The sequence below is a fragment of the Catharus ustulatus genome, chromosome 10 (genome assembly GCF_009819885.2).
Source record: "Catharus ustulatus isolate bCatUst1 chromosome 10, bCatUst1.pri.v2, whole genome shotgun sequence".
Lineage (NCBI taxonomy): Eukaryota > Metazoa > Chordata > Aves > Passeriformes > Turdidae > Catharus > Catharus ustulatus.
In genome coordinates, this window is record NC_046230.1 from 6,669,055 (window position 1) to 6,694,218 (window position 25,164).

At 41.7% G+C, this 25,164-nt stretch overlaps 2 protein-coding genes across 7 annotated transcripts in view; one reads left to right on the forward strand and one right to left on the reverse strand.

Annotated features, from left to right (window-relative positions):
* Positions 1-11,144, reverse strand: part of NGEF (neuronal guanine nucleotide exchange factor) — a 36,994-nt gene extending 25,850 nt beyond the window's left edge. Inside the window, exons 1-2 of one of the 3 annotated variants that reach the window (XM_033068303.2) lie at positions 10,841-11,144; positions 7,489-7,603 (exon numbers count right to left, since the gene is read on the reverse strand). In XM_033068303.2, the coding sequence (XP_032924194.1) occupies positions 7,489-7,603; positions 10,841-11,108 (383 nt within the window). In that variant the 5' untranslated portion in view covers positions 11,109-11,144. Of the gene's footprint in view, positions 1-7,488; positions 7,604-8,806; positions 8,897-8,950; positions 9,027-10,840 lie in introns of those variants that run through there. The other 2 variants (XM_033068307.2, XM_033068304.2) reach the window with 2 other exon arrangements.
* The window catches only part of NEU2 (neuraminidase 2), a 36,104-nt gene that overhangs the window by 443 nt on the left and 10,497 nt on the right, over positions 1-25,164 (forward strand). Inside the window, exon 2 of one of the 4 annotated variants that reach the window (XM_033068310.1) lies at positions 2,668-2,802. The exons of 1 other annotated variant lie outside the window; for it this stretch is intronic. In XM_033068310.1, the coding sequence (XP_032924201.1) occupies positions 2,738-2,802 (65 nt within the window). In that variant the 5' untranslated portion in view covers positions 2,668-2,737. Of the gene's footprint in view, positions 1-2,667; positions 2,803-9,264; positions 9,348-15,594; positions 15,643-25,164 lie in introns of those variants that run through there. 2 more of the 4 variants (XM_033068311.1, XM_033068313.1) reach the window with 2 other exon arrangements.

Consider the following 25,164-nt stretch of genomic DNA (forward strand, 5'->3'; position numbering starts at 1 on the left):
CAGAGGGAAAATGCTCTGCTATTCCTTGTGCTTGCTCTCTCCCTGTTGCATAAATAACCGTGATTTTTTTTCTATACGTGATGAAGTATTTTATGCAACAACATAAAATCCATGTGTTGGTCTGTTTGTGTAAAATGGCTTCTTTTTAATAATTTTTATATGGGTTTGCTAAATGATAGGGTAGCTTTTAATCAGCACATGATGATACGTCCAGAGAAACTCCTTCAGCTTATGTGAACTAGATCTAGATCTGGCACACTGGAGAGCTCAGTTAAGTCATTAAGAAGCAGAACAGGAAAGAAAAACAGCTGGAAATGTCATTGAAGGCTCAAAGTGGGGTCTTTGTCCAGTCCTAGACCAGAAGGTCAGAAGAACCAGGCAACCAAAAGGAAATACCCGGGTGAGAGTGAAAGCTGGAGCCTGTGTTGTACTTCGAGAGGAGGATGAGAGCCTGGGAGCTGTGGCTGATTGTCACTGGGTAGATGGTCAGTATGGGCTATCAGCCCTTAAACACTGGGGATTAGGGGGAGCCAGGCTAGTGAGGGGGTGGCCAGAACCTTGTGGAAGGGATACAGCAGCTGCAGCTGACACTCATTTTTTGCTAGCTTGCTGACAGGATAAGAATATTGTCAAGGGTTTTAAAGAGTGGGTAGGCTTCTAAAAAGCTTCTTTCTTAGATAAAGGGAGACTCTTCATTACCCTGAAATCTGGAAAATCAGATATGCTGTTTACTGTTTTCTCAAGGGAAGGTCTAAGAGCAGTGAGGAGTTCTCTCTAGTATGCAAAGTGAAATCAGTGTATAAGTGCTTAACTCACACTACTAGAATGAATATATATAAATATAACATTTGGAGATATTAACTAAAAAAAAAATCTTTCAGAAGTATGATTTAAGAGTTTAACAGATTCCTAACCCTTCACTTGCAAGAGTTAAATCTGTTGGAAATAGACATTTCTTCTTAGAAAAATGTTTGGGTCATGTTATGAAAAACGTTCAGAAATGGAAAGCATCTTCTCATGATCTCTAACTGGTAATTTGATCCTGTCTATCTTCCCTTTTCTTTCACTTTTTCCAACATAATTTTACTTTTGGTCTGAGACGAAAACTTGAAAATATCACAGAAAGCAGTAATGATAATAAATCAGAAGCCCTGAAGAGTTGAAACACCAGCTAGGAGTGAAATGCCCCCTGTGGCCATGGCAGGCCCAGCTTGTGTTTCTGTGTCTCAGAGAGCTGTTACACGGCATAGCAATGATCACCACTCTACTCTTCCTTACCTTAGGACTGTTTCTTTTTTAACTGTAATTTGATCTTTCAAAGATGTTGTTCTTTCTTTCTTCCTTCCCAGCCTTATTCTTGTACTTCCCATTGACATACAGAGAATATCCATAAACAAAACAAGTGCCTGAGAAATGCTTTTTCTCCCAACTGAGGTGACAGAGTGTTCCCAGCACTCATGGGACTGGATCAAAAAATTATATTTAGCAAGCAGGAGATATTTTTGTCCTACAAAAATTGCTGGGATTTTCTTAGTTTTGCTTTTCTGTTTGGGGACAAAACAGAAAGCTTTTGAAGTTTGACATGGAAATGAAAGGCAGGCAAACAGATGATTCTGTTACAGTGGTCTGGTGACTGGGATCTTCATGCTGGGCATAGGGGATCCAGGTCAGAGTCAGAGATGTGTTATTCCCTTGAATCTCACATGTTACTGCCTGTTCCAGATTTCTACCTCTGCTTTTATGCCAGCACTCACTCAAGCTTATCCCATTCACAGTAAGCAGGTCTGGGCAGCTAAACTCTTGGAAAATGATTTTTTTTTCCTGTAGAACTAGACCTATGTGTGTATTGTCTCACTACAGAGTGAGCTCAAAGGGAGTGCCAATAGAGCAGAGGGGCCAGAAGTGCAAATGGATGTCAGGGCCATGGCAATGCCACCTTGGATAATTTTTCACTGCTGTGAAATTGCAGGCTCAGGCCTGGAGAGGTTCCTACTCCACCTAATCCTAAACATGAGGTAGGAGTTCAGAGGTGGTGTACTTTTTTCTCTCACTGTAACAAGAAATTTGATCCAGAGCCTTTAAGAGATTTTCCCCCCAGTCACCAAAATCAGTACAAACTCATGATGACAAACTAGTTTTATCACCAAAATCCCTGTACTTCATCCTAAAATTCCTTGTCTAGTTGTTGGGGAAAAGAAAGAATATGACTACTAGAACAACATATATTAAAGCCCCATAATAATTCTCCTGCAGCACTATGGAAGAGTGATTCAGCTCCCTGTGGACAAAGGGAAGGGGCTTTGAGCTTGCATATGTTCTACAAAGAATGGTTTGTGTTGCTGCACACTGTTTCCAGCTTCACTGTACTGCTGCTAGAAAAGATTTTAAATACTGGCTGACCCGATCCATGTTGTGTTAAAAATGTGATGGTTGAATGAGAGTTTATAATTAGTTTATTACAATTATCTCATTTAATTTATGCTTGAGGGATGAATTCCCAATCTTGGTTTGTATTTGCAGGCACTAGTAATTTTGAAAAATGAGTAATCATTTGAATTAAGATTTATTATGTATATTTCAACTCAAAAGCAATCCTTAGAATAAAGCTGTGCAAAGAGCTTGTTTTCGAATGAAATTGAAATGCATTTTCTAAATGTTGTCTTATAGCAATTTTTAGAAATTAGATCTCCTCCTCTCAAAACTAAAAACAGAAAAGGCAGCCCAGCAGATCTTATTCATGAAAAATTCCCCAAGCCCTTCTAGTCAGTGGGAGTTTCACACCAAGAAAGGCCACAAGATGAGGTAAGAAGTACTTTTTAAATCTCAACCAACCAAATTATTGAGAAGTGTGAAGTTACTAATAGATTTGGATGTTATCCCTTGTCAAGGACTTTTTCATACTTCAGTTCACGTGCATTTTTGAACAGTGATTTTAGTATGTCTGGGCACTTTCTATTCCTGATTTTTGACTTTTTAATGGCAAACAGGTGGAAATTCTCATCCCTAGGTTTTTAGACCCTAAAGGCTAGGAACATATCTGTTCTTCTGAAGCTCTTTAAGCTTTCATCAAAACACCTTAGTTATATCTGTTGGGACTGGCAGTCTTACCAATAACTAAAAATATTCAGAAATTCTGTTTATGAGATCTTTATGTTCTTCTAACCTTTTGATGCTCATAATCATCAGAGTTCCACTTTTACTTACTGACCATCAGTCAGAGACAAGTTATTTTTATCTATTTTTTAAAAATTAACTATTTATTAGACTTAGGAAAATATTACTAGATCCCTATTAAAGGAAAACAGAAATCCTGTTGTTCTCCCCTTCAAGAAACTTTGCTCTCTGTTGATATGCAAAATGAAATTTTGGGGTTGCAAGGGTTTTATCTTTTCCACACTCAACGAAAATCCATAGAATTATAGGCCCTTTTCCACTGTCTCCACAATGTTAGACTTAGATTTTAGCACCTAAAATTCCTGAGCTCCTGCTCATGGAGAGAATAAGTGTTGTGCTGAGGGCTGAGAGAATTTGTGATTTTGTAGCTATAAAAGCTGCCTGGTCCAGATCTAGGCACTGTGAATAAAGGCCATTTCTGTGATTAGCATGATGAGAAAACCACTTCACTGAAAAACACAAGGAACAAGTCTCAGGCATGGAGAGGAAGATATCTACTTCTGGACCAGGGAACTGCTATGAAGAGAGGAACTCACCCACAGCTGGATGCTTCAGGAAATGGTGAATTGGAAAAGACTGTAAGCTAGGAGGAGGGCTGGGTTACTAAGATTGTATAAGGAGCCAAATGGTGAAGAGCCTGTGGACCAAAACAACACTGAGATATGAGCCACAGGGAGAAGTGAGAGGAATGTGTCTAGGAAATAGTAGGCTGAGGAAACTGTGTGGTGAATTACGAGTTGAAGCTGATAGAAAAGGAGTGAAACAAAGAGATTGATGGAGAACTTGGGGGTCAGGGCATGTCCACATGAAGCAGATCAGATTGGGAGACCTGGAGAGCAAAGCCTAGACCTTGCACAGTAATAAAAATATGAGTGGGCTGAAAAACCTGGCAAGCAGAGACTGGGTGGAATAGGTGGGCAGGCTGGGATTGGGATCTCCACTGGCTATATGCTGGACGGATGCTTTATTAGAATTGTGTATGTTATTGCTTGCTATTCTGAGTGATCCCGTGAAATATGAGTTTATGACAGTAATGAGGTTTTAATACCTACAGTGGCTATTTTTACTGAAAATGTATTGGTTTTAAAAATACTTTTCCCTGCAAATATGGTTGCTCTTAGACTTTTTAGGATGCAGATTGCTCAAAAAGCAGGATAGAAAAAAAATGTCTCAAATAACAAAAATGTGTTGTAGAACAACAAAATTTAAAGATTTGGTCAACAAAGATTTGCCCCAGCTATTCCTGACTTCACCACTTGCAAAATGAAGCACCATTGGCAGCATAAAGAGGAGATAACTTTAAGAAATGTATTTCATAAGTAGAAGGAACATTGCTTAAGCATGGTATAAGTCCTTTTGCAATCTAAGTTCCAGACTCTCCAGAGGCTCTTCCTGCTCTTCTGGTTAAATCAGGCTATAAAAGCAGTGCCCTCTGCTGCCCAGGACCGAGAGTGCTGGGCTAAGGGATGTTAACCCAAACTCACATGAGCACCTTTCAGAGTGCTGTGCTATTTCACATGTGTACTGCTTCTTTCTAATATATGTGTTTGCAGGAATTGAAACAAGTTAGACTCCCTCTTGCTGCTGGAGGTGACTACTTGTGTTCACTACTTGTGTTACTCCTTGTAATACTTTCATTCTTTGAGCTCAGATCAAATGTGGTCAAAGGGTTTTTAGGTGGTCCTTGTTTGTCTCAACTGGAGGTTTCATAAGCAGTGTAAAGAAAGAGTTTGCTCTGCTCTGGTAGACCAATGGCCTCCATGAGCTTTGCAAAGTGAAATTTCACACTGTGTTTCTCTCCCAATACATTTTCTGTGACAGCTTTCTATGATCTCTGCACAGCTGCTCCTACACCAGAGCTGGAAAGAATGATCCCAGCACAAACAAATCAGCTTTTTATGAGTTCAGCTCCTTCCAGGACTTTGGCTCTGGTTACTCTGGGAAGCAGGAGTTGTGCTAGAAGCTCAGGACTGAGATGCTCAGGGTAAATCAGCCGAGTTTTTGGCAAGTGGCTTGTCATTGTAGGGGTTTGGACCTTTGTACAATGGGCAAGACTGAGAGGGAGCCATGGAATGTTGTGGAGAGCTTTAGAGTACTTAGGGGGAGCTGGAGATCATGTAAGAGAAAGATCATGGGGAAAAATATCATTTGAGCATAGTTAGGCACAAAAACTCTCTTAGGTAGTATCTTATGGATGGCCCATGGCCATCCAGAGTTTGGAACACCAGCAATAATGTTTGAGGACATTTTGTGTTCAGAAATCAATGTTCTGAGATCAGTAAATTACTCTACTGTTCTCAGGGCTTTGAAAGACATGTAGATTCAAATCAAAATCCCATCTGGGTACAATACAGAGGACAATTCCTTTTCCTGAGCTCTTTACTATGTTCCCCCAGCTGTATTTACTTCCTGCCCTGAATTATGTAGGCTATATGTGAAATGACATCCTCGCCTGTGAAGAATCCATGTGTGTCAAACCTTCTGGTTATCCTCATGCAAGGAGAAGGGATTGTGACTGCCCAGCCCTAGTATTTATGTGGTTGCTGTAGGATGCTTCTGAATGAGAAGACATGCAGCACTGCTGCCCCACTTGCCCTCAGGACTGTGGTGATCCACTCCTGAGAATGTCATGGACCTTCCCAGTCCTGGTCAGAGGTGCCTGTACTGTACCTTCTGCAGAACTGCTAGCTTCTGCTTTCAGAAGAATTGTTAGCCGGCAGACACCAGATTTATTCTTTTGGGGAGAAATTAAATGTATTTCTTGAGACCAGCAATAATGTTTTAAATGTCTTATCTGCATAATGGCCACTTTTTCCAAATAGAAGTGAGATACTATTCATTACTCCAAATAATGGCAATTTTTTTAGGCTCTTGCAGGCTTTCCCCTGCAGATTTCTAGTGGTTCTCTTCTAAATTACAACTGATCTTTTGGAGAAGGAAAGAGGACATGGGTTGAATTTGAGCTGGAACTTTGGTCTCATTCTCTGTTAAATCTCTGTGCTCAGTTTCAAGAGATGCCACTCAGCAGGACTGGCTGCTTTTAGACACATGACTTAGAACCTGTACTGACCTGCCAGGTTCTGTGCACAGCAGTATCTTTGATAAAACTAACCCCTAGCAAAGACTCATTGTTTCCAGCTCCAGGGAGAGTCAGAAATTGCACATTTCAGAGTTGCCTAAGTGCCAGTGTCAGGATGTCAGACTGACAGTGATGATTATGCCCCAAGGAAAGGAAGACAGATGGGTTTGACATCGCAGCAGACTGTAGCTGTCTAGTTTCATATGCTCAGTTCATAGCCAAGGGGCAATCAATTTTAGCCAAGACAATTAATTTATTTAAATCCAGTTTGACATTTGGTTAAAATTGTTCTGTTGGAGTCCTCTCCATAAGGAAAGGTGCCTGGGAAACCACTCCGTATTACCAACACAACTGGTCTCAGTAATTAGGACCAGACGGTGCAGCAGGATGCATGCACCCTTAGAGGACAAGTGCTCACTGCTTCCAGCTTAATCTATAATAGAAGAAGGAACTATCTCATAGCTGTACACACAGGAGGTGAGTAGTTGGAGAAGGAGTTTGGGAGAAAGCCTCAGTTATATTTGAGAATGTAGGGATAGGTAGTTGCTCTTCTCTCTGCCTGGCTGCAGTGGCAAGAGAACAGGAGTGAGGGCAGATTTATGAGATTTATGTAAATTTTGGAGCTGTGGGACCAGGGTCTTCTGCTGGACCTTTGTTGTTGAAGGATTTAAGCCAAAAGGGACTACTTCACTGAAAGCCTCTGTTGCTTATCAGTTCTTTAAAGTAAACAGCAAACAAAAAGTCTGGATACTTCAGAAAAAAATTTTGTAGCTACTTCTTCAGCTATAAAATACTGTTTTCCATGCAAGGTTGTGTAACAGGCTTCAGGAGAGCTCTCAGTGAAGGCCAAGAATGGGATTACCCTGATGTTGGGATGTTCCATGACGAAATGCCCACAGGCTCTCCTTATTCTCAAGAAACTGCTTAAGGAAGTCTTCCCAGTTTGCTAACACTACTGGGTGATCCTACATACATTCCCCTTTTTTCCATCTTCCCCATTGTCTTCTTGTTCCTCCTTTTTCCTTCACTGTCTTCCCCAAACCCACATTGGTAAGACCCTTTTACCACCATGCTAATACTGTACTGTGTAAGTCATTAAAACTGAAAGCAGCACCACAAGTCAAGGTGAGAAGGTATGGATCAGAGCTACAGCTTAGTCAGCTGTCCTTCCCAAAAGAAGCATTCTCACTCTGACCCAACTCTGCTTTTCAGGGAAGGCATGGGAACCTCCTTACCTTTGGATCAGTAATTCATCTAATGCTGTTGGATCAGAGTTTGCTGCAGATGGTGATCCCTTATGAGATAAAACATTCAAAGGCTCTTTGATGGGCTCATAGTTTTTGAGTGAACCTGTGATATAAGAGAAAGCCAAGAGGGTGTTAAAACAGTCCTTTTCTTAATTTACCTTTACTGTATGTAGTGGTTTGCTGACACCAAAGGCAACAGGAAGACCACAAGACACAAAGGTGGTTGCATTTTAGCTTTGATTTTCAAACAAGACCAAAGTGTCATCTGCAAATGCAGCTGAGAAAAGGTGAAGTTGGAGTTAGGGTGTCAGTTCTTATTTATGGGAGTAGCACTCTCACCACTGCAGGCTGGGTCCCAACATGAGTGATTTTCAGTGCAATTATCTACGCAGAAAATGTTCAGCTGTGTGCCTGTGCATGCCAATATTTGGTTTCCCAAATCAAGGCTTCATAACTGCTCTGCTTTCAGGTACACAGTAGATGTTCAGTTTACTAGATAAATCAAGGTTAGATTTGGTGAGAGAGGAGCTTTACTTTTAATTGCTTCTCCAATTTCCCTCAGATGAACCACTGATTCTTTCACAGGGAGTCAAAGTTGCATTAAGTCCAAGGCTTACCACTGCAGTAGTTGGCAGGAGAGCATGCATCTCACTTTTCAAATTAAATCTCCCATTGTTTGAGGCTTGTTGATAAATGGCCTTGCTGGTTTTTATTAGAAATATTTTGGTCTAAGTCATGATTCTGTTTGGCCTTAATACCAGTGACAGCACAGTCAGGTCAGTGCTCTGACTGAAGCAGGCTTCTGATGCACCTTTTTAATCAATTTTCAGAGGGAATGGATGACATCCATAATTTTAAAACTTCCTAAAATAGAGCCAAGGCCTTATGAAACAGTAGTTTGAGTTATTCACTTTGAATAGTTTAAACACTTTCTGTCAAAGAAGATTGCTTAAAAAAACCCTCCCAAAACAACTAAAAATTATTTTGTCAATTAAAGAAAAGCATTAATTATGTTTTACATCTCCTAGGCTATAAGCAAAACCTGGGCTGGTGCAAAGGGTGCCTCCCTATATGGAAGCCCTTCCCTCAGCTGGATTTAGATAATTTAATTTTTTTTTCTGTGATCTCCTTTTTTTTTTTTAAATCCTACTCTGCCTTTCTGTCTCTTCCTGTCTTCTTGCCTTCCCCTCTCCTTCCCTCCAGTTGTTCCCTGAGCAAAATGAGAACAGGTTAGCATTTGAGCTTGAATCACATTCTTGGATAACTGCTGTTCAAATGGGTTGGAAGGCAATATAAAATAGCTCACCCATCCCTTGCTTCCATGCATGTCAGCAATTGCTGTCAGAAGTTCCTGCTACAAATGAGGCTGGTTTAGAAGCACCCCGCTGTCCAGTTTCAGGGAGAGGGAATGGATTCAGGGAAGTAAAGAGAGAGCAGAAATGCTGCTTACACAATCCTAGCTGAATTTGAAGGCTGTAGCTCTGAGGAGGACTTGCCACAGTTACCTTGGAGAAAGAACTATTGCTCCCGGCCCAGGTCTTGAGTGCAGACTGGAGAAGAGACACGTTCCAAGTGTGTCTTGCTGAACACTTGCAGGCACGGAAGGAAAAGCCCTGTTTGGAACCAATCCTGTTTCAGTACCGGTAATACAGGGAGAGGAGTGGCAGAGAAGCACAGGCCAGCCTCGTGGATGCTCTAATGAGTTGCTAAGAGAGAAGCCCTTATCTTAGCTTGTCCTTCCTCAATGACACTGGCCAGACATGAGGGACGTCCTCCTCTGCCAACGTCCTGATGCCATGATGCTGCAGGTCTATGAAAAGTCCTTGTGTGCTGGTGCTGCTGCAGGGGTAAGGACCTCCTCGGCAGCTGTGGGACGCCGTGACACCCCGGAGCAGGAGGGAGGGCGGGTCTGCGCTGGGCTAGCTCTGCAGCAGTGCTCTGGGAGGCGGGGGGAGGGTGGCTCTGCTCTGGTCTTGTTTGCACCCGCAGGGTGGAGAGCAGCTCTGCTCTGGCATAGGCAACGCTGTTTATCCACAAACTTCATTGCAACAGTAGCAGAATATTAAACAGGAGCTCTTTGCTGCTGTCTGCTTGGAAACTTGGAAAAAGGAGGAAATTTTCCTGCTGTCCATGCCACAGGGTTGAATGGACTGCTGTAATAGTATGGCTCCCTCGGCGAGGCAGGCAGGACACACCTATTTTCTTGGGGACATTTCCCACACCCCTTTTATTTGGAGGGTGGAAGATGTCTACTCTTTTTTTTTTTCTTCAGGAACTTGATCTACTTTCAGGAGCTGAAGAGGTGGCTGCTACATAAAGCAGTAACTTTCAGTAGTTAATATCACAGCAGTGGAACATAAGCAGTGGTGTATCATTTTGATTCATACAGCTATCCAAAGTTCATAGTTCAGTGCATTGATTCTGTTAGATTATAACCTGAAGATAGGACAGGTAATTCTGCTGTGAAGTTCTAAAATTCAGTTTCTCGAAGCACCGGGGAGATGGGAGCAAAGGGTATTTTCTATGTTCCCAGTTCCAGGTCTCTGTCATTTAGGACTTAGATTAAAATCACTTCCATTTCCTTCATGCAGCCCTGTTTCCAGTGCTCTCAGTGTGTTGCAGTAGCTCGCTTCCTGGCTCTCTCGTAATTTCTCCTATCTTTCTCTTGCTTCTTTCACAGACATCTGCTCAGACAGTGTTCCAGCTCTGGAACCTAAAAGATGTCTGGTTCCAGCCTGGCCTCACAGTCATGCTCTGTGTTGTCCATATTCAGGGAAAGCCAACTCATTCCTTTTGTACTGAAGCCATGGCTGAATGCATGTATGATCTGGATGGTGTTCCTGTTATTTCAGCCTCCTTGTTTAAAGGGAGCCTTGGTGTTTCTTACCGCTCTCTTCAGTGCGAAGTGCAGGCTTTCACAGAAGTTCTTGTTCCTCCCTCATAAGGAACCATTGCAAATTCCTCTGGTTTTGCTGACTGTTTTCTGTACTTTTGAATATGTCATTTCTGTATGCTAAACAAGTCCCTACTTCACTGACAGCTTCACGTTGTTCTCGAAGTTATTTTATCTCTTTCAGAGCAGAGGAGTGGCAGTGCAGAGCCCCACATATGTTTAGATTCTCTGTCATGAAGTCTCTTTAAACATCCAACCGTTTTACATTTCCAGGCTGAGAAAAGAAGGATGGTAGTCCTCTGCCTGCTGTGGTGTAGGTCAGGGGTGTTCTGTTATGTGCTGACTGCTGAGCTGCTTTCTGTCTTCCTGTCCTCCTGTTCTATTGACTCCTCTAGTTCCTAATCTCACAGGAAAAAGAAGCATTATGCTGTTTGGGTCAGTACTCACCTGTAGCATGCTGCATGTGCGTTGCCTCTCTCGAAGTCTTTTTTTTCCCTTTGTTTGGCCGCCTCATGGATCGGTAGTACCTGGAGTTTCTTTGAATAGCAATGTATTGTGTGTGCAAGTCTCCCTCTTGCGTCACTGGGTTAGCACCTGCTGACTCTTCCTCACCTTCAGAGACCGAACCTGGCTCTCTCAGGACCTGCTGGGAATGGCCCTGCCAGAGCCCGCCAGTGGAGAACCTGTGGGTGGCTTCTCTCCCATGCTCATCCATGGCTTCCAGAGCTTGTCTCTATGGCAACTGAGACAGTGGATCAGCGGCAGAGCAGCAGAAGACAGGTAGCCTCCGGAACTCCATCAGCTTTATCTGAATTAGAGCTGGAGACAGACAAAACAGAACATAACAGAAGAGAGAACAAAGTTCTGGTTAGTTCAGAGGCCAAAGTCCATCTTCTGTTTAGGATAACTGGGACTTTACACAGAACATTTTATTGGAAATCATTCTGAAGTCATCATCTTACAAGCCTTATTCTGATGTCATGAACATTGCTTTGATATGCTTATGGTTGTCATTCCATGTATGACAGATGTTACTGGAAAAATGTTCTATTTTCGTTTGGTATTACTGGTTGATTTAGAGTGTATAACAGATAGTGGCTATGTCCTTTTTTATGAGGGTGAAAATGTTATGGAACAGAAGGTAAAAGCTGGAGAGAAAGCTCTGTAAATCTTTCTATTATCTGTGTACTTCTCCTTGTAATAGAAGAATTAATGCCTTTTACAGGGCTGGGTGCCTTCTAATACTTATCAACAGCACTCATTCCTGCCGTGCAGGTAAGCGAAGAAAAATCCATAACTGTTGGGCATGAAGGTAGAAGACAAGATTATATAGTACAGAGGCTTGATTTGCTTTCCCAGAGTTCCCCTCAAGTGCCAGTGTACCCCTTCATTGACACAGGGACTTCAGCACAAAAATTCTCTGCTCTGTGTGTCAGTACATAGACTATGCCAGGACTCCCAAGAATTTTTGGGAGACACATAACAGCAAAATGTCACTTGATCCTTCAGCCTTTGTAGGACTGGGTAAAATGTGAATGGATAACTTAATCACTCTCTTTGTTCAATTCTTTCAGCTGTCAAAGTTTTTCTGAGTATATAACATGATTTTGTGACTGATGGGGCTGTCATGAGTAGTAGAAAGAGATGCTGTATAGGAAATGTGAATATAAAATTGACAGCAGGCTGAGAGAAGGGCATAAAACTGTGCTGTGGATTAGTTAGACGCTATATCACTGGTTTGTTATGTTACAGTATATCCAAGACACAAGGCTGTATCACTGGTTTGTTATGTTACAGTATATCCAAGACACAAGATGACTTAGAAAGTCGGTGTTTCAATTTTTTATGGTTTTTCTTCAATCTTTGTGAACTCATGTGTTCCACAAATATTTCCCATGCTTACCCCCGGGGTCACTCCAGCAGACCCTGGGACATCAGGGACAGCTGGGACATCATCTATGAATCCTCTGCTTTCAAATAATTTTGAAGGTACTATGATTTATCCTTATAAAGAGAAGGCCACTCCTTGAAATCAGGCACTGGGCATGAGCTTCATGGCTTTACAGAGGAGAAAGTCTGCTTTCTTCTTTCATACCCTGAACCACAGCATGCAGCTCTAAATTTGGATCCTGACTTCAGTTCTGCCTTTTGGACTGTTTGGAACTATGGTGGTTGCTCTGGGACTGTTTCCAGAGTTAATGGAAGTGTATGAAGGACCTATTTGTCATTGGTGGTGTTAAGTTTGGTTTGTAAACTACTCTGAGGTACAGAGATTCACTAAGCCTGTTCCTTCTTCTGTGGGTGTGTGGAACAACGGAATAAAAACAGCTGCTGTTGGAGACAGTTTGAAAAGAAAGAAGAGGCTGTTTCTTTTCCTGTGCCTTTCTTTCTGTCCCAAGACTAGAGCCCCAAAGGCTTGATCCTTGCAACTGTGATGGAAGTACGTTTTCTAACTGGACTACAATTAATATTACAGCTGTAATCCTACTTAACCCCAAACTCTAACAATTGCTAAATTTTTATCTATTTTTCTTCTATGGATTATTTTATGCCTTGGCACTCGAGGAAATGAACCTGTAACAATCTCCTCTACATCAAAGTTCCTCTGTGCTTCGAGTAGCCACCCTTTGTACATGTGACTCAGACTGGTCTCTCTCATGACCTTTGTAAGCTGAGGTAGCTTGTAATGCTTTGAAAATTGCTGCTGGTGTTTTATTGAAAAAGTGAATAAAGTTTTCACAGGTGCTGCTCACCAGTCAGGAATAGTTTCAAAACCATTAAATGTCCAAAGGGATCATTAGGCAAAGAGATGCACACGTGTGCATGGAGAAGGCTGTTTTCCCCTTTCACCTACCTGGTGAATATGAGAGTACATGGATGTCATTGCTGGGCTTTTACAAAGATCCTTGGCAGAGAAGGAGCCCCCTGCATGGCCAGGTGACACTCAGTTGAGTTACCCAAAAACTTATCTATGTGTTCTGTACCCCTGGCAAACCTGTGTGCTTATCTTTGCCAGGTACTTCTTCTTTTGTTCATCAGAGGAGTGAAGGGTGCCCATCCTGAAAAATTAACTTGTTTCCAGGCTATCAAACCATCCCTAACAAACAAAATCCTTGACCAGAAGCAAAGATAGCAATGGATGAGAGCCACTTTCATGTTTTCTAGGAGGGACAGAAGGGGCACTCGTTTAGTGTGGTGGTTATAAACAATAGATACTGTTTTTTTGCTTTCTTCAATGAAGAATTCAAGAACAGAATGCATTTCTGAAGTCACTACTTCTGATTTCAAAATTGATACTCAAAGGAAGTATTGAGAAACCATTTACTGATATGTCGATCTAATAGTCCTGACTTTTGCAGTTGTTTAGGTATATTAAAAAACTAGGGACAATTTAAAGGATGCATTCAAATTTAGTATTACATTTTTCTGGTAGCAGTCAAACTATTCAGTGACAGAGAATGGCTCAAGCACATGTGGACCTTGACTACCCCTGAGTGTTTGTAGAGAATTTTTGAAGAAGGTATTAATCTCTGCTAGTCAGAGGTAGGTGAGTGCCAGGTGTTTAGTCAGGAGTATCCCCTCCCAAGTATATTCACACGCCACCTTGGAATTACATGGCTTGAGTCACCACCCACCTGAATGTGCTTTGCAGGCAAACACTTCCCCAGAGCTCATGGAGACCAAAGTAGCAGTCTGTAGGGAAAAGGGAAAGATGACAACAGTGAAACCAGCAAGTGATGCACATACAGCAACACTAGAAATATGCATTTTGACTCACACATAATCCAGCCTCCAGGAATTTGACTGTATAGAAATTTAGCTTGCTTATGTAAAAAACTGGCATTTACCAGCAAATGTCATGAATTTGTACAAGAACAGCTGAACTCAGGGATGTTGGGTAAGATGCTAATACAAACTGTAAAAGGGAGTGAGGTTCCTAGAACAGTGTGGACCTGGACACATGGATGTGTGTAGGAAACAGGAAGCACTGCTGCCTCTGGGAGGGTGGGACAGGAGGTGTTTTCAAGGCATGGGCTGGCTGTGGATGTGACTACTGCATTAAGAGAGTGGACTTAGAGGGATATGGAGGGTATCAGATGTATCAAAGGTGTATTAGATGTAACTTCTGTTAACCAGTTAGGGATAATCAAAGATAAGGATGCTTTTAGTAGCAGAAACTGCAGACTGAAAGCTGAGATTGCAGCTGTGCAGACCTGCAGGTATTTCAAATAGGTTCATTATGGGCAGTTTGATGTGGGAGTCTGGAGCAGGAGACACAGTCTGGCACCAGTTGAGCATCTCTCCCTCATCCCACGATGTGCCAGGCAGGCACAGCTAAACGAGTCGTGGCAGAGGCAGACTGTGTGGTCTGTCACTGGTGGCAGCCCCGGTGGGCACCGGTAGCAGAGGGAGCTGCTGGGGGCTGGCAGCCCTGGAAAGCCAGGCTGGCTGCCTCAGCTGTTGCTGAGACAGGAGGGGTGCAAGTGGTGTCTGAGATGCTGGAAAGAGCCACCTCCTTCCCTGCCAAACCTGCTGCTCCACACACCCTGGCCCCTCTCTCAGTGGCAGTTTTCCAGAGCTCCAGCACAGCAGAGCAGGCTGCTGGATCATGGATTCTTTGCCCCCCTAGTACTTTGCTGTCCTGGATAATGGGCTATTTTGGTGGGCCTGGTGCTGGTCCTGATCTGACAGCCTGTGTCTCTGGGAGGATTTTTTTTCTGCACTCTCTCTTCCACTGCCACAAAGTAATTATTTGTCTGGGACTTATTTGGCTCCCTGCTTTCAGCCTTCCCTGAGATGGAATGGGTGCAGCAGGATGAGTGAGCAGGTGACTCTCCTTGCTGGTGAATCCAGTCCTTCAATAAATTCCTAATTCCTCTTTAAAGTGGGGAGGTGTATTGTCTGACTGAAAAGTGTTAAATACTATAATAAGGAAGGTAACACAAGGATTTTGAAATGAAAACTGCTCAATTTGCTGATATTATACAATGCTGTTGCTCAGCCTGGAAGAGTAATGAATATTGCTTAATTAATGGTAGAGACAGACTGAAATCTCCAGCTGAGTAACTCAGGGATGTTTCAAAGCAGAAAATAGCAGTTATGAATACAACTTAACTGAATGGTTTGTCTATGTAGGGACATGCAGTCACCGAGACTTGCCCTTGCCTGACTGTATAAAGTGTCCCAATCACCTCCAGGAATAAAGAGAACAGTATCGATGTGTCTGAGTATCCACTCAAAATATGCAGGTGGGTGCAGCACACGACAATGAGCCCCTACTCTAAGGTATTTAGTGCTGTATTAGTTTTGTCATCAGCTCAAATCCATCCATGGCTGGACTCCCCTTTAAATAATGTCTATCTCCACATCATTTTGTTTTGGGGCTCAATGCAGAAATTGCTGTCTGGGCTGTAGCATGTTTGTGCTGTAGAAAGGCAGAAAATATTATAATATTTTCTTCCTTTTTATGTGTTGAAGTTGTTTCCAAGTATAAAATCCCTATTAAGGACTCATCTGGAAGGTTTTGCATGCTGAATAAGGTTTTGCATGCTTTCATGTATATTTGATGAACCAGATAGAGCTCTTTTAAGACCAAATTTTGACTTCAAGCCCTTATAAATAACATGGCTCCTTTAATATTTCTTCTTTAAAACTGTCTGAATGTACATGCAAATGCCAATTTAGCTGCGTCTTAACATTTTCATTTTAAAATGCTTTTCTTATAGTCTTGTGCAAACCAAAACCAAATCTCTGTCTCCCACAAGCAACAGTCCCCCATTACATCCCTGCTTGTGTGTTAGGCAGTGACTTCTGTCCATCTTACTTGGTTTTAATTGGAGTGGAATGTCATCTCTAAATTCTTTCACTCTGCACGATAATGAGGCAAACCCAGCTCTGCTGGTATGCAGCACAGTCCAAAATCCAGCAGCAGGCCTTACTCATCGGCAGCTGCTCTTGCTCATGCGGGTGCCAAACCCTTAAGGAGTGCCACATGCAAGAGGACCCTGACAGAGGCTCTGGGGCTCTGCACAAGCTCAGGCCTGCATTTGCATTGGGAGATATTTCTGTCTGAGTCAGGGGAATAGTAACACCCACAGACTCAGCCCTAGGCTCTGGCAGATTTAGCTCTCAGCAGATGCAGCTATGAATTCATTTAGCCTCATCAGTAGTTGAGTTGAAGGCACAGACTTGGAGCCAGTGTGAGTGTGGTGCTCTCACGTGTCCTGCTGAGCCACCCCTGCTCCAGGTGGATTGACTTCCAGCAGAGGAATGTACAGGCATGGTAACATCTTACCCTAAAGCTGTCACTGCCCTCAGCTGCCTTACTACACAAATAGTTAAATTTTCATGGTTTCTGGTTGGGATCGCCATCCTTGGAAATGTTTATAATCCTGACACTTTCTATTAGGTGGTGGCAAAAGACAGTTAAGCACATGTTCCTGTCCAGAACAAGGTACATGACAAAGGAATTTCAACTATTTATGTGCAAGGCCAAGGTATTATTTGATTAAGGCACAGAGGTGGAGAGAAACAGGTGGAGCATGAGAACAGACTGACCAGAGAGTAAGACATGGACCAAAGAGGTTTGCATGAGAAGCCAGAGAAAACTAGTAAGTTTGGGAATGCTGGCTGAAACAATATCAAATAGTTTGACCCCACATATTTCCAGAAATCAAACATTTTGTACTTATATTGTAAATAAGATTGAATTCTATAAACAACCTTAACAGAATCAAACTACAACCACTCAAATTTTGAGATAGTCTTTCAGCTGAGGAAGCTAACATAATGGTTCTATTGCCATGATTTAGTGCTGGTAAGTTATTTATAGCAAGCAAAACCAAGACAGAATTATAGAGTTCATTACACTTTTGTGACAAAAAAACCATTTTGTCTTGCACATATGTTACAGAGAACCTGTTTTAGAAACACTTCAGAGAATAAAAATAAATACATTGGACCCATATAATAAATCTCCAAACCATGTGCTTTAGAAACCCTGAGACCAAGTGAATAGGGATGGAGAGAGAAACCAGTATATTTAAAGTGGCTAAAAATGACTCAAATGTTCTCGTCAGATCTAAAAATGTTTCTGGAATTAAGTCCAGCATCGTGGGTAGTTTTCTGCATAAAGGTAAGCTATGTGTCCACAGGACCACTAAGTAAGTGTGTTTTACAAATGTCATAACACATGACAGAAGAGGATACATGCCTTCATACAATTCCCTCTGCATGAAACACCACCTTGTGTAAATTAACTAATATATATCAATATATACTTAATAAACAACACTAAAAAGCTGCACATTTTTCTACTGCAGCATGGTTTTTCTTACTGTTTACTGATTCTTTATGATTCAAGAACAATTACCTAAAAAGACATGCTTTCTTATATGCCACTACTAATTGTCATCCCTGCTCAATCCATGCAACTCAGCAAGAGGTCCAGCCCTATCCCATTGAATTCCATGCTTCATTCCCTGGGTCTCATGTAGTAGATGTAGCCATGGGCAATAGCTAAGGTGTTAAAGAATTTTGCCTCTGGAGCTATATTACATATGCATATATGTACATACATACACATATATAAACACATGTTCTCTCCAGAAGGAGTCAACCTCATTTTTAAATCATACAGAAAAGCACAAGTGGAAATCTACAAACTCTTCTGCTTTTAATTATAAAACTAATGAACAAAAATTCTGACCTTATTTCTATTCCTTTCCTTAAACTATTACACATGCAATAGTGAAAATGCATGGAGATTTTGAGAGTCCTGAGAAGCAAAATGTATAAAACTCATCCTTGTTCTTCTGACCTCACTGACATCTCCCTACTAACAAGAACTCCTGCCTCTAGAGGAAGCCCCCTTTCCTTCTTCCTGCTGTTTATGAAATGTTCTTGCCATTGATGCCATCCCATTCCTTGTTTCTGCTGAGAAGATACTAGTGAAATTGTTGCTAAGTAGCTGTGGTTGAAAACTCATGAGGTTTTCCAGGCTTATCTCTGGAAGGTAAGTTAATAATTAAAAACCAAATCATTGCATCTCCTAGGCTGGGGGGAGTGCACAATTATCAGCTCATGGCTTAGGGGCAAATCGCAGGATGTAGCCTCAAAGCAGGAGATACCCATGTACTCTGCAAGTGTGCACACAGGAAGGCTCTCAGCAGTCTGCCTGATGATCTCTTCTGTTTTGCAGGATTGCATGTGGGAGTTCCTAGTCCTTGTTCCTTTTTGTTTATTCTGCTTGGGCTGTGTGAAGCCTTCTAGCCACAGAATGTGTATGCAATGAGAACTTATTTAAAAAATTTACAGGACTAAGGTATAGAAGCTTTAGTCTCTGATGAAATGATTTAGTAAAAAGCATAGTATGAGAAATATTATCCAGGGCGTAATGCCTTGCTGAAAGTAGAGCGATTTAGTAATCCTAGGACACTTGGAAAAGGAGGATTAACACATGTCTTGGTTGAAGCTTTTCAAGACAGACTCATTAGTAAGCAGACAGGCCAAGTGTCTCTTGGGCAGGCAAGACCTGTGCTGCTCTTGGGGAAAAATACAATGATGCCCACTTCCATTTCTAGATTTGCTGGTTATATATTAGACATTTGTTATGGAAGAAATGAGCATGGATGGTTGTTTGAACTGCAGAGAGGTAAGAATTCATAGGGTTTTTCATTTGAAAGCTTCCATAGAGAAGCAGGGAAAGAGAAGGCTAATTTTATTGATCAAGAAATAGCAGAGTTCTCACTTTTTCCTCTCTCAGTGTTTATTGGGTGGAGGGTCTAAGGAGTGCCTGTTTGGTGAATCTGCTTGCAAATGTGTAGCTGCAAGGGAGCCACAAGTCACAAAGACAACAGAATCCTGTTAGGCTGGTTACTGCTAGTTTGAACAGCCAGGCAGGTTTGGAGTGCTGCTATGCCATGCTATCCTTGTCAACTGCACCAAGCTAATTTCAGCTAATTTCAAGCATGACATAAGCTGATTCTTTTCTTACAGCCTGTTACTCTGATTGCATGTGCCTGCAGTAACTCAGGAAAAGCACTCGATACACAACTCTGGAAACTCATTGGCAAACAGCATTGACCAATGCAAACTTCCCCTTCAGAATGGCTGGGAATGGTGGGAAGAGAAGCTTGCTGGACTGCAGTTCCCAATGCAGAGCAGCCTCTTCTCTCCCAGTACTGGGGGACTAGCCCAGGGTTTAGGCAATCAATCCCCCAAGCCTTCCCCTTGTCTCTAATTTGCCAGCTGCATCACTAGCCAGCATGGCACTATAGAAAATGAGGGACATGTGCATGTATCTGCGTGTATATCCACAGGTAGTCTCCATCTTCTTGTCAAACTAGTGCCATAGTGTCTGCAACTGCAATTCTGTAGCTCACTTTACCCAAGCACTGGAAAAGATTGTCAAAACTTTCCTTCTGGATCTTTCCTTCTAAGCAGCAGTTTTTACCCTACTCTTCACTCCCAGTTTTTAAGCACAGAAAGAGGAATGCTGGGATGAGGGTAGTTAATCTCATGGCTGTGGCACAGGATTGGGTTTTGGTAGAGTAGATGTATTATCTTAGCTCTACTGCAGTTCCCTGGGCAATCTTAAGCATGTCAGTCTTAGTTCCCCATCTCTGAGTGTTAGTTCCCCATCTCTGGACTGGGTGCAGTATATTATAGTTTGTGAGTACTCCTGCATTTTTCTATAGACTTTTTTCTTCTGAGTTACTTGAGCAGGAGCTCAATGTAAGTGCAAGAGCATGACAAAATGTGTTCAAAAGAACTCTGGAACATGCTGCAATTTAAGGAAAAAAATGAACTAGTTTGAATATTCTCTTAGTTTTTGTTATTTTTCATTTAATGTTTTCTACATTTCAGTCCCCAAGTGAAAAGCAAGCATCTTGTTTAGATTTCTAGTTCCTCAGTGGTCCTGTTGTTCTTTTAAGTTTTATTTGAGCTGATTGCAACTGCTCCTAAAAAGGGTTCTTGTTTTAGGAATTGCTCCCTCTTGGAACAGTGAAGTCCAAGTTTTGCAGATTGAGTAACCTGCTTGACCTGCTTTTTCATAGACATCTGTTTCCAATATGATTTCATATAGGAAAGAGAAGGCAAGAGGGAGATGAGACTTCCAGATTGTTTTAGGCTTTACTGAGTCTTGTCAGTTTTCCTTATTTTAGATATGATGGGCCAGTTTCCATGGGATGCTGCTTGGAAACACAAATTATTTCCTCCCATAACTATTGGGGGGGGAATGATAATTGCCTATAGAAATCATAGAACAAGCTAGTTTAAAAAGGAAAATGTGAGTGAAATCCCCAGGCACTGGCCACATAATCAGGGACAGATGGGGTAATTATATTGTTAAAGCATTTTACATTGTCTTGCAAATGTCCTCATCAAAATATAGCAGTGTGGGACAACGGGCTCTTTGGGTTCTTCTCCTCTGGCAGTTACTGTGGTATTACACATAGTATTGTATGATATGTAAAATACTCCTGTATTTACAGTTCTTCTTAAAGTAGATTTGAGTTAACAATACCAATTTGAATTTGTAGAAAATCAGCCCTTAATAAAATTCCTGTCTGTCTTTTAAAATGGATACCAGCCAATTAGTACTTCTTGCAGGTTCAGCACAATATTCTAAATAGCTTTCATTATTTTAGTGCAATTTCCTACTTTCAGCTAGGTCTGGAAGTGACAGCTCCACTATAATGGTCCAATATGTTGATAGTTTAAGATCAGAAGAGCTAGTTTGTTCTTATGAAATTTGAGTCCTTGTTTACTTTGAGCATTTTAAAACATACATAATTGCTGGGACAGAGTTCACCAGCTACACTGGATTCACAGCAATTGGCCTCCTGAGAGTGAAAGGGAAAATTGGCTCAGGGGAAGGATCAGCCTGGAGGTAAGAGGAAAACAGGCTGTTTTTCGTATTTCCTGTCTTTATTTATATAGATATATTTAAAGCAAGATCACACATAAACGTTTGACAGGAAAAATCACCACTTGTGCTGCCGTGGAAAAAGACACACAGCTTGGGTGGTTTGGGAATGTTTGCAGTTCAGCTGGTCACATTAATGCCATTCTCTGCAGTCCAGGTCTCCCCTCTGACTAGGCTTCCTCCCGTGGGTAGTGAGTTTTATGCCTACCAGGTTGTGCCAGTGGTGTCTCTCCTCTCTGTCAGCCTGTATTTAAACAGTGTCACAACTGTGTTGTCTCTGGCTTGCACAGGACTCCTTCAGAGTGACTTTGCTTGTAAAGTCAGCTCTTTCTTGGGCACTGGATTTGTGCCTTTGTTTGTGGCCTGAGGTTTCTTCCTCAGGCAGTTCCTCTTCCAGCATCCCCCCAGAATAGGATTTTACTCACCTGACACTCAGGGGCTGAGCCGGTCTCTCCTTTGCCATCAGAATGAGGTATGTCCAAAAAGTCTGAATTAAACTTCCCCAAATTGTTAGTGATTTGCAATTCAATTGTGATCCAGAGGCAGGTATGTCCTACAGAGGTTTGCTGTCCTTCAGTCCTTGTACCTTCCTGTCAGTTTTGCTTGAGAGTAAAGTGTCCCTCAGATTTTGTTTGCTCAGTTTCCAGAGTCACAGCAAACACAGTTTAAAGGAACAGCTTTCACTTCACCCAGATAAGTTAGTACAAACATGCCCTGAACGTCCTTTGCACTGCTTGTGCCAAGGGTAATGACAGGGGATTGTTAAACCTCCTGAATAAATCTTTAACAACTGGGCGAAACTTCAGTCCAAATCTGCAAACTCAAGTGGAAAGAGTAAATAGTATTTGCTTCCATTTTTAAGGCCCACTGGCTGAGGAACTGCTCTTGTTTTACATTATTTACAGCCATTTGAAATGAAAAGAACTACATGTTTATGACTATTTTTAGATTGCCATTTCTTAATTTCATGTGTGGTCACATACCTGGGCACTGGGGTGGATACAGCAGAACCAGCTTGGTTTTATTTTAAGACTTTTTGGATCAGTTCAAATGCCTGTAATAATTCTCCTCCTTGAAATAATTTCTTATTACTAGGCTACTTGCTTGCTATGATTTGAATGTCCCTCTTCTGGGGGCAACTTAGGCCCAGTGCTTCAAAGGAAGACAAATAATAGTGATTGCTTACATCAGTGCTGTACCTAGGAGAGAATTTTCCCCTCATCCTCGGATAACTCACTTTGTATTTTTAAGACTGCATTTGGATTAACTGTTAGAAAAAACATCACATAGCCTGCTGAATTTGATGCTAATATTTTCCTTGTTTTTTATTTTCCTTTTGAAGTTTACTGAACTTGCTAAGTGTCTTGTTCATTTCAAAATATTTTAATTGGTCACAACATTACTCTTCTTAAAATGCAGTTGTATGCGCAGCCTACTTTATGGAAGATGTTCATTGAGTTTAGCTTGGGTTAATCTGAGCTCAGACATAGATTCATGGTCACCAGTGTCAATGTCCCTTTATACCAGCTGAAGGCCTGGCCTGGGCATAGAGGACTGCTACCAATTAATCCTGTAATGATTAATCAAGGTCACCATCAGGCCTGTGGACTCCTGGTCTGAGAGCTGGCAGGACTCAGGAATGAGGGATTTGGGAATTCCTCTGTGTTGCAAGAGTTGCCCAGGGTGAATCTTGCTAGCCTTGTGCTTCAGACTTGCTTATCTGAGTGTCCAAGCACTTCTGAGTACATGAAGCAAGGAACTACAGTTTTATTACATTTTCCAGTTATCAGATTGCTGCAGTAACTCCTTCTCAGTGTTTTTTTTTTTTTTCCCTGAGGGCTAAATAAATCCTGCTTCTACAATCCTCTTTTTATATTCAAACCTCACCACCTCTCTTCCTTTGCTTCCCATAGATTATGCCATTCATTTTGTTAACAAAAATAAAGTGTATTTTCTTTTTTGTTTCAAATGGGCAAAGTAAATGGAGAAATGGTGTAATGTGTATAATAGGCAGGCTGTTTATTGGGTGTTGTCTCTCATAGGGTGAGGAAGCTTCCCTGTGACAAACCCATGACTCATCTTGGAGTGCCAGAAGACTTACAGGTCTGCTATGGTGTAATGCTGTTGCCCTTGTGAGTTAAGGGAATATTTTTTTTATTTTGTTCAATTTTTTCCACAAGGTGAGGAAATAAATTGTATTTACTGTGAGAGAGGCACCAGCAGCAGGATTCTGAGCTTACTCCTCCTGATGGAAATGAAAAGTAATGTAAGTGGAGTCAGTGGAGTGTGAAAGAGTACAAACCCAAGGAGTACCTGCTCCTCATGCCTGTTGCACCTACAGTTGATAAGAACAGTGAGGTGCTGGTCTCAAATGTGCTCAGAGGCTCTTTTCCCTAACTAGAATTGGTGTTAAAAGAAAAACAGTGCATGTTTTCTCATCCTGTGGACCCTGTTCCCCAAAGAGCTCTACCATTAGCATTTGCTTGTTATATACATAATTATTATTACTTTGGCTTTTTCTTGCTTATCTTTTTTTTCCTTCCTGGACAGAACAGACTTTTAGTCCAAGCCCAGGTCTGTAGGATTTATCTTCTGCACCAATTATACCATGTTCCCCAATGCCTGGAAAGCAGCACATCATGTTTTAACTTAAAATTTGCAGTGCTGTGTAATTGCTGCTTCACATAATCTGACCCCACAGACCTCTTGATTTGAACTACAGCTGCCTGACAACAGCAGCGACACTGTGCAGCATAGCCAAAACACTGAATTACCCAAGCCAGCCTTGCCTTTCTAATGATGTTGGGAAGCAATGGAATGAGGTTTGAGCATTTTGCAAGGGAAATATACATTGACAATTTTTAATGGACTGCATGTCACTCACTAGATGTGCCATTTCTTGTTTTCCTGCTAATTTCTTTTCACACACACTCCTAAACGTTAGCTTCTGAATTCTTTTCCTCAACCTCCATTTGCAGCTCTCGCCGTATCTTTCCTAAGAGGTAGCACCCAAATGAACGTGGTCCTCCAAATTCAAATGCTCCATTGTTCAGGATTCTGTCATTCTATTATCTTCTGCATTATTTTTACATCCTCTTATTCATGCACCCACACATCCCATTTGCATTTTTCAACCTTTTAAAAAACGTTTTCATTACAATAATCAGATATAAGGGCAATGAAGTAAGTGTGGAACAATAGAAGTGAAGATTTTGATCCCCCTCAGACCTTAACCTGTTTTAAACTTCAGTGGTGACACTGATTTTGATTTACACTGAAAGGAAAGAGGGAGGATGAAGCTGTGCACAGTGGGACATCCATTTTTGATAGTTAATAAGGAACATTTTTGTAAAATAGTTTCAGAACACAACATGTTGTTTGGGAAAAGCACTTTTTCTTTTATCAGGAGGGAGGGGTGTTGCAATAGAGGTCTATGCTGTGGGCTGGAGCCTGAAGAACAGTGCTGGAGCCTGGATGCTGGCAGTGGTGTTGGTGGCTGCAGGGAAGCAGTGTGGGGTGCCCACATATTGATTGTGAGACTATCCTGCACAGGGATTCACTCATTTTAACCTCATAGCAGGGCTAAGTAGCACATCCTTAATTTTAGGAGTAGATTTAGCCTTTCTAGACTTGTTAGCTTCTGCACAGCCATGTCTGATACTGACTGGTCCTGAAGAGTGGGTCAAAGGTGGGTGTGAAAAACAAGGTTCACTGTCCTAGTAAAATGTAAAAGTTTAATAAAGGACAGTAGGAGACTTGGAGACACCCCTTTACAAGCCTTTTCTATTGCCTCAGCCTACTGCATATTCATAAAAAATTATGCATATTTACACTTTTCCCC